This window comes from Heterodontus francisci, chromosome 24, assembly GCF_036365525.1.
Source record: "Heterodontus francisci isolate sHetFra1 chromosome 24, sHetFra1.hap1, whole genome shotgun sequence".
NCBI classification, from domain to species: Eukaryota; Metazoa; Chordata; class Chondrichthyes; order Heterodontiformes; family Heterodontidae; genus Heterodontus; species Heterodontus francisci.
Window position 1 is genome coordinate 70,708,267 of NC_090394.1, and position 13,195 is coordinate 70,721,461.

The 13,195-nt window shown below is 43.6% G+C and overlaps 1 protein-coding gene across 4 annotated transcripts in view; it reads left to right on the plus strand.

Annotated features, from left to right (window-relative positions):
- The window catches only part of pkd1a (polycystic kidney disease 1a), a 192,903-nt gene extending 179,708 nt beyond the window's left edge, over window positions 1-13,195 (plus strand). For 3 of the 4 annotated variants that reach the window (XM_068056532.1, XM_068056534.1, XM_068056533.1), the window contains 5 exons: window positions 228-402; window positions 995-1,282; window positions 4,882-5,016; window positions 5,724-6,038; window positions 9,789-13,195. In XM_068056532.1, the coding sequence (XP_067912633.1) occupies window positions 228-402; window positions 995-1,282; window positions 4,882-5,016; window positions 5,724-6,038; window positions 9,789-10,403 (1,528 nt within the window). In that variant the 3' untranslated portion in view covers window positions 10,404-13,195. Of the gene's footprint in view, window positions 1-227; window positions 403-994; window positions 1,283-4,881; window positions 5,017-5,723; window positions 6,039-8,941; window positions 9,002-9,788 lie in introns of those variants that run through there. The other variant, XM_068056535.1, reaches the window with a different exon arrangement.

The following is a 13,195-nucleotide window of genomic DNA, read 5'->3' on the forward strand; positions in this document are numbered from 1 at the left end:
CCCTTAAGGGGAACTTGGCTGAGGTACCAAAAAGGTACCCAACATATGTTGATCCATGCCCTGTAAGAGTCAATGCCATCAATAGAAAATTGGAGGGGTTCAAAATTCATGCTACTCTTCACCGGGACAATATCTTATAAATTGCATTCCATGAGGACAATAAAAAGCTGATGTAAAGACATACGGTGTATATTTCAAACAGACAACTTGCAATTTTGTGTTGCTAGGACCAGGGTCATCTTCATCGAGTTTACCCTGTATTTCCCCAACGTGGATTTGTACAGCGTAGTCACCCTTCTCGTAGAGTTCCCCATCTCGGGAGGAACTTTCACCACCATTGATGTCAAACCATTCTCAATGCTGCGACTGGGTACCGGAGTGGATTTTCTGCTCGTCATGATGGTAAGTCTTGCTCGCCTGCCAGAGCCACACAACCTGGCATTAATTGTCCCATCATAATTCATCCTGCAGACACTATTAGTAGCCAGGTAGATAACACTGAGGATGGAGACATTAAACCATGCAATAAAAAGTTTCGCAGTAGTGCTTTCCCTGTATACCAACTGACAAGGCAGTTTTCTAAGTCCTTGGAGTTGTATACACAATCCTGTGCGAGAGTCTTTTGGTCCACTTGTTGTCAGAGGCTCTTCTACAGTGTAAATAAGGTAAGCTGCCACAGCACTGGTACAAAAGCAGGGAGAGCAGTAGCTGGTCATTGTGCCATCACTCTTATATGAATGCGGAGTGGTAAACATTTAAATCATCTCTATTAAGTACTTTGGTGTCAATGCTACTTCTTTAAAGTGCCTGCAACACTGAAACATTTCTGACTGGATGGAATATTTTCTGAAAACCTGTTCATCTTGAAAGTGTTAAAAGAATGAAGTCGACACTCAGCCTATAAGGCATCACTTTTAAAATTAAGATCAGTCCTTTTTTTTTTTATGGCCATCACATCAACCGAAGAAATGTTTCACCATTTGCTTCCTTGCAGATTTTCCTCATGTTCTTCGTTCTTTACTTCACAATTACCGAATTGCTCTTGATCAGTCACGAGGGCAAGGCCTACCTTCTTCATTTCTGGAACTACCTGCAGTGGTCCGTTATTATCCTCAGTATCTGCTGCGTGGTCGTGCATCTGAAACGTGCTAGAGTTGGCGACAGGCAGTGGGCGCTGTACCATGCCAACCCAGATCGCTTCACCAACTTTTACCAGATGGCGTACCTGAGCTACGTATTCACCAGTGTGGCTGCTGTCCTCCTTTTTCTGCTGACCGTTAAGGTATGATCCCAAGGAACATTGGTCTCAAACTAATGTTCATTCACAAAAATTGCTAACTGTGCACCTTTAGTTTCCTGATCCAACTCACGACCTAAGGTGGCCTCCTTTTTGATTACTGTGTCGAGGGCAGCTGTGAGCTACAGCACATTGACTGCTGAGAGTCGCATTATTCTCCCCAAACACCAGATGAAACACAAAGGAGGGAAGCCCACCTTCCATTATACATTCAAAGAAACAACTTACAGTCCCCATCCCTCATTCCCCCTCCCCCCACCCCATGCCATCACATTATTTAATTTTTTATCACTACAATCCTACCCAGAAGGCCATTCCAAGTAACACAGTATAATGCAGCACAGAAGGAGGCTGTTCTGGGAAATTTAACTGACCACTCTCGAGTCCGTAGGATTTAAACAAGCAAAGACCTTTATTCGAGCATATGCAAGGGAGAAGCTCCTGGTATCCCAAGGAACCTCTCAGCGATAGAGTTTGCAGCATGTAGCTATAGTTCAATTTCCCAGTTTTACTATACAATTCTGTGACATCCATCAATCATTACTTGCTTTAGTCCATTACATGCATCATGTGATTAGTAACCTGATCAACGAACAATACAGGCCTAGCAGATGCTTCCTACTGTCTCAGTCCCCAGCCTTGGGTCTGTTAGTCTTTTGGTGACTTAATTGCCTGTCTGGCCTTCACTTCCCACAGAATAACATATTTACACGAACTGTTATTATTATCACTGCTGCTGAGTTTGCAGAGCCAGGGCAGACACTGGTCAAGTATCCCATCATGCCTATCTTCACTGCAGTGCTTATTTTAAGATTATTAGTACACTCTGCTACCGGCCCTCGTTAGCCATTCAACCCATTGTGCTTATGGCAGCTCCTTGGTAGCTATCCAATTAGTCCTGCTCCCCTGCTCTTTCACCACAGCCTGTATTTTTTCATTCAAGTATTTATCCAATTCCCTTTTGAAAGTTACTATTGAATCTGCTTCCATCACCTTTTCAGGCTGTGCATTCCAGATAACAGGTATTGCTCACTTTGTGTAAAGAAGCTCTTTTGAAGTTTTCCTTCTACCAGTCTTTGTCCATGTCCCACTATTCCAGTGTCTTTGTTTACCTTGATGCAGAGCGCTGGGTTCACCTTATCTACACCATTTAAAATCTTCTGTACTTCTTAATGTCCCGTCTTGCTCACCCTCTTACAAAGCTAACGATCCCCAAATTCTCCAGTCTATTCTCATCCTATGATAAGAAGTTTTGGAAAGGCGCTGAGTAAGAATGGATTACAGACTAATGATGTTTTTAAGCAGGGGTGGGGTGGGGAAAGGTGAATAACTTATTGTAAATTATCCTTTATTACAGGATTTTCTAAGTGAAATTAAGTCACTTTCTGCTCTAAAGAGTGGATGGATCTTCTGTCTACTTTTAGCAAGATCCTCTTGTATGACATGTAAAGCTTTGGTTAGGCTGCATCTAGAGTATTGTACTCAGTTCTGGGCACTGCACCTCTGGAAGGATATATATGGCCTTGGAGGGGGTGCAGTGCAGATCTACCCACATAATTGAGGACAGGCTGTATAGACTAGAGGATAGCTACCTGATCCAAACCCGACGGGACCTGACGACGTGTTGGGTTCGGGTCAGGTTGGGTTGCTCTTCCGGGTCCGGCATTCAGATGTCATTCTCAGCCAATCCAATTCACTCCACGTGATATCAAGAAACAGCTAAAGGCACTGGGCCCTGACAACATTCCGGCAATAGTACTGAAAACCTGTGCTCCAGAACTAGCCACACCCCTTGCCAAGCTGTTCCAGTACAGCTACAACACTGGCATCTATCCGACAATGTAGAAAATTGCCCACGCATGTCCTGTCCATAAAAAGCAGGACAAATCCGACCCGGCCAATTACCACCTATCAGTCTACTCTCTATCAGCAACAAAGTGCTGGAAGGGGTTGTCGACAGTGCAATCAAGTGGCACTTGCTCAGCAATAACCTGCTCACTGACGCTCAGTTTGGGTTCCGCCAGGGCCACTCAGCTCCTGACTTCATTACAGCCTTTGTTCAAAACATCAACAAAAGAACTGAACTCCAGAGGCAAGATGAGAGTGACTGCCCTTGACATTAAGACAGCATTTAACAAATATAGGCATCAAGGAGCCCTTGCTAAACTGGAGTCAGGGGGAAAACTCTCCGCTGTTTAGAGTCATACCTAGCACAAAGGAAGATGGTTGTAGTTGTTGGAGGTTAATCATCTCAGTCCCAGGGCATCTCTGCAGGAGTTCCTCAAGATAGTGTCCTAAGCCCAACCATCTTCAGCTTCTTCATCAATGACCTTCTCTCCATCATGAGGTCAGAAGTGGGGATGTTCGCTGATGATAGCACAATGTTCAGCATTATTTGCATCTCTTCAAATACTGAAGCAGCCTGTGTTCAGATGCAGCAAGACCTGGACAACATCCAAGCTTGGGCTGATAAGTGGCAAGTAACATTCGCGCCACACAAGTGCCGGGCAATGACGATCTCCCCTTGATGTTCAGTGGCATTACTATCGCAGAATCCCCCACTATCAACATCAGATACTGAACTGGACCAGCCACATAAATACTGTGGCTGCAAGCGCAGGTCAGATGCTGGGAATTCTGCGGTGAGTAACTCACCTCCTGACTCCCCATCTAAAAGGCACAAGTCAGGAGTGTGATGCAATACTCTCCACTTGCCTGGATGAGTTCAGCATCAACAACACTCAAGAAGCTCAACAACATCCAGGACAAAGCAGCCCGCTTGATTAGCACCCCATCCACAAACATTCACTCCCTTCACCATTGACAGCAGTGTGTACCATCTACAAGACGCATTGCAGTAACGCACCAAGGCTCCTGCGATAGCACTTTCCAAACCCACGACCTCCACCACCTAGAAGGACAAGGGCGGCAGATGCATGGGAACACCACCACCTGCAAGTTCCCCTCCAAGTCACACACCATCCTGACTTGGAACTATATCGCCGTTCCCTCACTGTCGCTGGATCAAAATCCTGGAACTCCCTTCCCAACAGCACTGTGGGGGTACCCACATCCCAAAGGGCAGTGGTTCAAGAAGCGAGCTCACCACCACGTTCAAGGGCAATTAGGGATGAGCAATAAATGCTGGCCTAGCCAGCGCCGCCCACATCCCATGAACGAATAAAAGAAAATGGGAGCATACCTTAAAATTATAGCTAGGCCGTTCAGGAGTGATGGCACGAAGCCACAAAGGGTCGTGGAAATCTGGAACTACCGCCCCACCCCACCAAAAAGATGTTGAGGCTGGGGATCAACTGAAAAGAGTCAAAGCTGTGATCGATAGGTTTGTGTTAGGCAAGAGTATTAAGGGATATGGAACCAAAGTGGGTAAATGGAGTGAAGATACAAATCAGCCACAATCTGATTGAATGGGGAAACAGGCTCCAGTGGCTGAATGGCCTCCTCCTGTTCCTACCTCTGTCCCAGAAACTGATTCAGCTCTCTTTTGTAACATTTGTCCATGTTTTGATGCGATAAAATCTGATTAATTGAAATTTTTTCCTCTGGTTTTTTGGGGAAATTAGGTTGCCCGACAATTGCGGTTTATCAGGAAGTGGTCCATCTTTGGAAAGACCTTGTATAATTCTGCAAAGGAACTAATGGCAGTGGGCGCAACATCAGCTGTTCTTCTTCTTGCTTACACCCAGATTGGTTATTTGGTATGTATGTACTTCAATATACAGGTAGGGCACAGTTATGTTACTGGCCATGATCGGCAGCCATTCCTTTAGCCGCCAAGGCTCTAAGCTCTGGAACTCCCTCCCTAAACCTCTCCGGCTCTCTAAAATACTCCTTAAAACCTTTGATCAAACCTTTGGTCACCTGCCCTAATATCTCCATGTGGCTCCGTGTCAAATTTTGATGGATATATTCCTATGAAGCACCTTGGGATGTTTTACTAATGTTAATGGCACTATATTCCTATTGGTGGGGGAAAATGGTGTAGAAGTAGATGATCAGCCATGATCTGTTTGAATGATGGAGCATGCTTGACGGGCCGAATGGCCTACCCCTGCTCCTATTTCCTATGTTCCCTATATGATTGCAAATGGTTATTATCCTGATGAATAAACACCAGCTCCATTTGGCCAGCACAACAAAAGCAGCTAATGCATTCAGGATCAAAGAGCAAGTCCACAGATGAATGATAATCATTAACGTAGTGAAAGGCTGTGGGATCTGTGAGTGGGTAGATAGGGCCTCAGGTTTAACGTCTCACCTGAAAGACAGCACCTCTGACACTGCAGCACTCCCTCACTACTGCAGTGGAGTGTCAGCCAAGTAAGCTGTAGCCATTATTTCATTTGTAGATGTTGTTGTCAAGAACAGGCAGAATGATTTCTGAACATTTTATTTTACATTTCAGTTTTTTTCCGCTAACCTTGATGACTTCAAGACGTTTGGGGACAGCATTCTCTCCCTGTTTGCCATGATTGAAAAAAGGATTTGCTTCAAGCAGTGCCTCTTTCAGTACCCAAGCTTCAGCTACATCTATTACATCAGTTACACCCTCATTGAAATATGGATTATACTGCGTCTGTTTGCTGTCGTACTAATTCAGAATTACAGGGCAATGAAGCTGGAGATGCACAGGCCTGCAGTTGAACCACAAGACTACGAGCTGGTGGAACTATTCGTCAGAAGACTGAAGATGTGGATTGGTATAAGCAAAGTGAAAGAAGTAGGTATATGGTGTTGGGCAAATCTCCATCTAGTAAAACAAGATGTTTCGCCAGCAACTTGTCCCACACTCCTGTCATTAGTCGCCTGACATGTCCATCATTGTCTTCCCCAACCAATTGGAAAGCCTCCACATTGATCCCCGACTCTCAAACCACCATTTTCCCCACACCTCCAATATTTTTATTGAACAAAAGTCTTCTAAAGAAAATGAAATCTAATAGTTTTTAATGCTCCAGTGATTCTCTTCTCAGGTTTCTTGCAGCAAGATTAATCTTGAATTCCAGGACAATCCTAGAGGGTTGGCTACCCTGCGTCGTAGGGGATAAAGGCAGCACAGTATGTAGTGCCGACCCATGCGGTTGTGTCTCTGTGTTCAGCTGATCTTGACCAGAGCAATGACGGTCACTAAAATTGACCTGAGAGCCGTGGAGATTCCCTCTGTGTTTGAAATGCCTGTGTTGGGAAGGGAGGATGGGGCAGGAGGGTGAGGGACTGAGGCAAACTATCACAGATTACCATACCACACAAGTGCTTAATAACATCCTTGCTCCCAAACTTGGCTGCTGTCAAACGCCTTAAAAGATCAGTAGGTGTGGAACTCCTAATGGCTTTAAACATATCCGTACAGCGCAATCATACAGGGGATTTCCATGTTAGTATTTAAATGTTTTTTAACCTGTAAATTTCCCAAGGAATACATTCCGCTCCCACATCCTGCTGGTCAGTAAGCAGCTCCTGCCAATGTTAATGTGTGAACAGCTGCGGGGAGGTACCCAAGAGTGGCCTCCTGTCACCGTGCTGTGCTGACGAACTGGTAAACATCAATTTCCCATCTGGAGCAAAGCTGAATCCAGGAGGCTTCCCCCCTGCCGCCCCTCCACCCAACTTATTTTATTTTCGCCTTATTTAGAACAGGAAGCGTTAGCCCTTGAACTTAACCCTCTCCTACGTAAGCACAACTCAAGTCAATTGTTGCTATTCTTTTGGGCCTCCTTATCTCGAGAGACAATGGATACGCGCCTGGAGGTGGTCAGTGGTTTGTGAAGCAGCGCCTGGAGTGGCTATACAGGCCAATTCTGGAGTGACAGGCTCTTCCACAGGTGCTGCAGAGAAATTTGTTTGTTGGGGCTGTTGCACAGTTGGCTCTCCCCTTGCGCCTCTGTCTTTTTTCCTGCCAACTACTAAGTCTCTTCGACTCGCCACAATTTAGCCCTGTCTTTATGGCTGCCTGCCAGCTCTGGCGAATGCTGGCAACTGACTCCCACGACTTGTGATCAATGTCACACGATTTCATGTCGCGTTTGCAGACGTCTTTATAACGGAGACATGGACGGCCGGTGGGTCTGATACCAGTGGCGAGCTCGCTGTACAATGTGTCTTTGGGGATCCTGCCATCTTCCATGCGGCTCACATGGCCAAGCCATCTCAAGCGCCGCTGACTCAGTAGTGTGTATAAGCTGGGGGTGTTGGCCGCTTCAAGGACTTCTGTGTTGGAGATATAGTCCTGCCACCTGATGCCAAGTATTCTCCGAAGGCAGCGAAGATGGAATGAATTGAGACGTCGCTCTTGGCTGGCATACGTTGTCCAGGCCTCGCTGCCGTAGAGCAAGGTACTGAGGACACAGGCCTGATACACTCGGACTTTTGTGTTCCGTGTCAGTGCGCCATTTTCCCACACTCTCTTGGCCAGTCTGAACATAGCAGTGGAAGCCTTACCCATGCGCTTGTTGATTTCTGCATCTAGAGACAGGTTACTGGTGATAGTTGAGCCTAGGTAGGTGAACTCTTGAACCACTTCCAGAGCGTGGTCGCCAATATTGATGGATGGAGCATTTCTGACATCCTGCCCCATGATGTTCGTTTTCTTGAGGCTGATGGTTAGGCCAAATTCATTGCAGGCAGACGCAAACCTGTCGATGAGACTCTGCAGGCATTCTTCAGTGTGAGATGTTAAAGCAGCATCGTCAGCAAAGAGGAGTTCTCTGATGAGGACTTTCCGTACTTTGGACTTCGCTCTTAGACGCTCTTGCTATACTAGAAACGCATCAGGACAGGCTGCTGCTGGACCACTGACTTCACCCAGTCATTAGGGTTAAATGTAGATCGCAGATGTTAAATTTACAGTGTGATTCAACGTGTGGTTGCTAATTTTAGTAAACAGATGCTTAACACTTTTGTATGACTTACCGCTGTCTGCTTAATGTAAAAATAACTGCACTCAGGTTTATTTTTAAACCCCGAACTCAGAGGTTTTAACTATCGGGAAAGATTGAACAGACCGGGGAACTTTTCTCCAGAAAAGAGAAGGGTGAGGGGGTGACCCGATAGAGATCTGTAACTTTATGATAGGGTTGATGTTGAGAATATGCTTCCACTTGTGGGAGTGGGCAGAACTGGGGCTCATAATTATAATCACCAATACATCCAATTCAGAATAAATTTCTTTACCTGGAGAGTGGTTAGAATGTGGAGCTCGATAGCACAAGGGGAAGCTAGATAAACATGAGGGATAAAGGAATAGAAGGATATGCTGATGAGGTGAGATGGAGGGCTGGAAGGAGACTTTTGTGGAGCATAAACAGCAGCATAGAGCAGTTGAACCGAATGAATTTACAGCACAGAAACAGGCCAATGTAAAAGAGTTATCATACAAATATGTTGTCCGATAAAATGGGCAGAAATAATTTAAAGGCTATACATTCATGGTTTCAGACTGCTGAACAAAGTCTGGGGGAAAAAAACCTGGAGCCAAGAGAAGATGCAGCAAAACCATCAGGCTCTGGGGGTGAAAAGGCAGGTTAATGATGCACGTATCAGGTACCTTGGTTTACCTGTAACTTCACCCTGCCATTTCTCCTTCCAATACTCCTGGATATTGATAGTAGTTTGTTTTTATTCCAGATTAGGGGCAGTAGTACCATGAAAACAGTCAACACACTTTAAAAAGCAGTTCATTACATGACACGCTTTGAAATGATTCAATATTAAATATGCTATATAAATGCAAGTATATTAATCATCTAATTTGCCTTGAGCACTGATATGCTTATATAAAGATACAGTTTCTCTCCGTTGCTTTGAAACTTGATCTAAATATATTAGAATGAGATGCTTTCTCCTTTGCTGTGCCTTTTGCCTCAACAGCATCACCTGCAGGCAACTTCGATGGACAGCAGCTGTTTTACTGAGACTAGAGATGATAATTATCACAGAATGATATAGCTCTGATGCCATTCGGCCCATCGTGCTCATGCTGGGATAATTAGGATGCTTGTACCTCAGCATTTTATACATTAAAGACTTGCATTTATATAGTGCCTTTGACCATCTCAGGAAGTCCCAAACTGCTTTACAGCCAGTGAAGTACTTTTAGAAGCGAGGTCACTGTTGTAATGTAGGAAAAGTGGCAGCCAATTTGCATACGGCAAGCTCCCACAAGTAGCAATGAGATAATGGCGTGATAATATGTCTTAGTGATGTGGGTGGAGGAATACATATTGGCCAAGACAACATCCCTGTCCTGCTTTGAAATAGTGCCATGGGATCTTTTACGTCGACCAAACAAGGCAGATGGGGCCTTGGTTTAGTACCTCACTCAAAAGATGTCATGTCAGACAGTACTCCCTCAGTACTGCACTAGGAGTGTGAGCCTAGATTTTGTGTTGAAGTCCCTAGAATGGGAGGTTGAGGATTTTTGTTATTTTCCTTTGTCATGTAACCCATCAGGTTGTGTTTCTTATTTCTGCAGTTCCGTCATAAAGTCAAATTTGAAGGAATGGCTTCCTTACCTTCCCGGTCTTCTAGAGATTCTAAATCGACCTGTCTCCACACTGCCAGCACCATCTCTGATATCTCTTCATCCTCCACTTCCAGTGTTTCCATCCCAATGGACAATTTCCCTGTGGTTAGCCCAAACAAAATGGCACAAATCGAGACGAATGTCCACCGCCTAGTTCCATTGTTTGAAACCCTGCTCGAACAGTTTGATCGGGTAAACAAGGTGACAGAGGACGTCTATCAGATTGAGTGCAAACTTAGAAATGCCCAGGACAGAATGCAACAGATGATGTTTAACAAAAAGGCTGAAGAGCTACTTGCAGCGTATAGCCAGATCAGAGTCAGCAGGAGACGGGGTGACGACCTCCATTCATCCCTTTGGATTTCAAGAGACAATAGAAGAACAAATAATACAAGTGGCACTGAGGATGAGCCGCAGCATGGGAGCATCCCATTTGCTGAAGACTATACAGCCCAAGCCCTTAGAGGGAAGGAGCCTCAACCACCTCGAGGAAAGTCTAAAATTCCAGACAAGAAGTGGCGGCACACAGCCAAGGATGACCAAATGCACCCAAACACTGAGTAGGTGTTAGAATCATTTCGAACAGATGGCCATTCAGCCCATCGTGTCTGTACTGGCACTCTGAAAGAGCTACCGATTGGTCCCTCTCCCCTGCTCTTTCCCTTAGCTCTACAAATTGACTAGTTTGCTTACTAAAGCAGGAGTGAATTCAGTAAATGGTGTTGACATCTTAAAAAATGATAAGCAAAGTACCACACTGCACTGGCCCAACATGCTTGCCCAAGTGTTTTTCAAGATTTCAAGGCTGAGAATTTTGTTGCTTGACTCGAGAACAAAAGTAGAAAATGATAAGTGGGCACTTTGTGCCAGAGAATAACCGCCAGTGTTATCAAGGAGCATCACAGGTGGTACTGTGCGACAGGTTATTCAGCAGACATGGTGGAGCAAGCCTTAAAAAGGATGGACATTTTAAAAAAGAAAATAGTTTACTTTATTAACAAGCACTTTAATTTAAGGACAGCTCAGAAGGAGAGATTGTACAAATTTGCTTTTGTAGCCATGCACCAAAAGGTGCACTTATTTAAAAAAAAAAATGCTGTTTTAATCATTTATTTTGAATTGCCTTCCGTAGATCTTTGAAGTCAGAGCACACCATTAATTTTACAAGACAGTATTTTTGCTTAAGTTTCGCTAGAACATTTCTCAGTTACAGAATGTAAAACAGGCAATATTGTGTTGACTTTAATCTGTAAATAGAATTTGTTTGGCTAAAATAACTTTGTCCCAGCACTGCAACTAGGAAACCGACTGTAAAGTATTATAAAATGTACGTAAATCAAAAAAATTACATACTCCTATAGCCATAGCCAAAACTAGTAGCTATGATAAAGTTAACTTACTAGTAGTCGTATTATAAGAGCATGCTGGACAGAGAAAATATACAGTTAAATAAATACCACAACACTCAGGATAGGTCTCTAAAAACAGAACATAGCTCATCATCCTGGAGGTATTATAGAAAATATTTTGTGTGACATGTGAACAAACAAATTAGATACTTAATCCTGCACTCAGCAACAAAGTTACAGTGTAGAAATTACTGGTTATGATACAAACATACAAGATGCTTATGGTATGACATTACTGTTTGCTATTTTAGCAGAGGCTCAACAGTTTGAAACAGATTTATGCCACTTTAAAGTAGCAGACATAAAATGTCCTATCTAATCACGTAGTCACCTTAGCACTCGCTGTGGGTAAGCATTTGATTGAATCTGAAGTTGATACAAATCAGCCATGATCCAACTGAATGGCGGAACAGGCACGAGGGGCTGAATGGTCTCCTTGTTCAGTGAATGACCCCAGCATCACAGAGGTTTCTACAGAATCATACTTTGTGTCTTTGCCCCTAATTTCTCCCTTGGGTGCACCTTACTAAGAGATGTGATAGCAATGATGTGTTCCTTCATAGGTTATCTAACTTTGCAAATCAGACAAGACAATGGTCAACTTTAAGCCCTTTGATTTTTTTCTGTTTGTTGATTTTTTTTTTCCTTTTGAAAAGTACTCAGGTTGAATTAGTGCACCTGACACTAAAACATTGGCAGGAAAGAGAAACAGAGGGCAAAAGTGCAAGGAAGATTCTCTTTTCTGTCACACGTTTCATTTTCTTCATTCCCTGTGGCACTGTAACAGTTCCAGGCCAGTCTTCCTAATATCGCCAGGAATGAGTTCAAAAAAGTTTTTAATAAAGGAATGCTCAAGGTAGCGATTGGATTTTTTTTTTAACAAAGGGATACTGATGATGAGACTTCCTCCAACTTTTGCAGCAGTGGGTATGTGGAAAGTTAGTATTACAATTGGCTAGTCAAATGGGCAGAGGTAGAAACCAGCTATGCATTCAGAACTTTAGAAGGTTTTTCACTGGCATGTTGCAGGATATTCTTTGAAGTACAGCTCCTATTCCTATTTTTGATAGGTCCAAGCTCTTTCAATCAGGCCCATCTATTAAAAGGTCATGCTTTAATTATAAAAATGCATATAATGTGCTCATGTGCCAAATATGATTAAAGAGGAACTAATTCAAGCAAAGCTTACCCTTTGATTACATTACTCATTTAGTTGTTTGAATGTTTAAGATATCATGTTCACTCAGTCAGAACAGAGAGAGATAGTGATAGTGATTGTATAGTTTGGCAGGGTATTTTGCCGCCGAAAGTTGTGGGTAGATGACGTATCCAATGCTTCAGAGTATCTATTTCCAACACAAATGGGAAGCCTTGCGCAAGGAGAGCTTGTTGCAGTGTAGCTCAGTCAATTCTTAGTGAAAAGATTGCTACAAGCCAGATGTCATTGTGGGCTGTGGGACCAGAGGAATGATGAACACTCAAAGGAAAGCAGACACAAGGTGGTAATGAATAGATGGATTGCTCCACTGGTGTAGAAGTCCTTCCAGGATTTGGGATAACCATGAACACAAATGAAATGCCAGCATCTCAAAAACAACAAAGTGGAAGGCACCCTGCTGTGGGTGGGAACCATGTGCCATCTCTTTGTATTTGGTCAACATTCTGATGTAAAAGATTCTTTAATAAGCATCCAATATTTAAAGATACAAGACATGCACTAGCTCAAGGCCCTAGAATTAAAACTCCAATTCTCATTTACCAATTCACAAAGTTGCTTTAAAAAGCTGCCTGGGTCTTGAGGACCACTTTAATAATTCATTCCCTCCCATCATCAGTAGACAGTATTAATGTAAGATTAAACCAAATGTGTAAATAATTGTAATCTTAATGCCAGAAAAATTTCTGATGCACTGAAGGACAATGTCAAATAAAGTTTTGACTGATCAA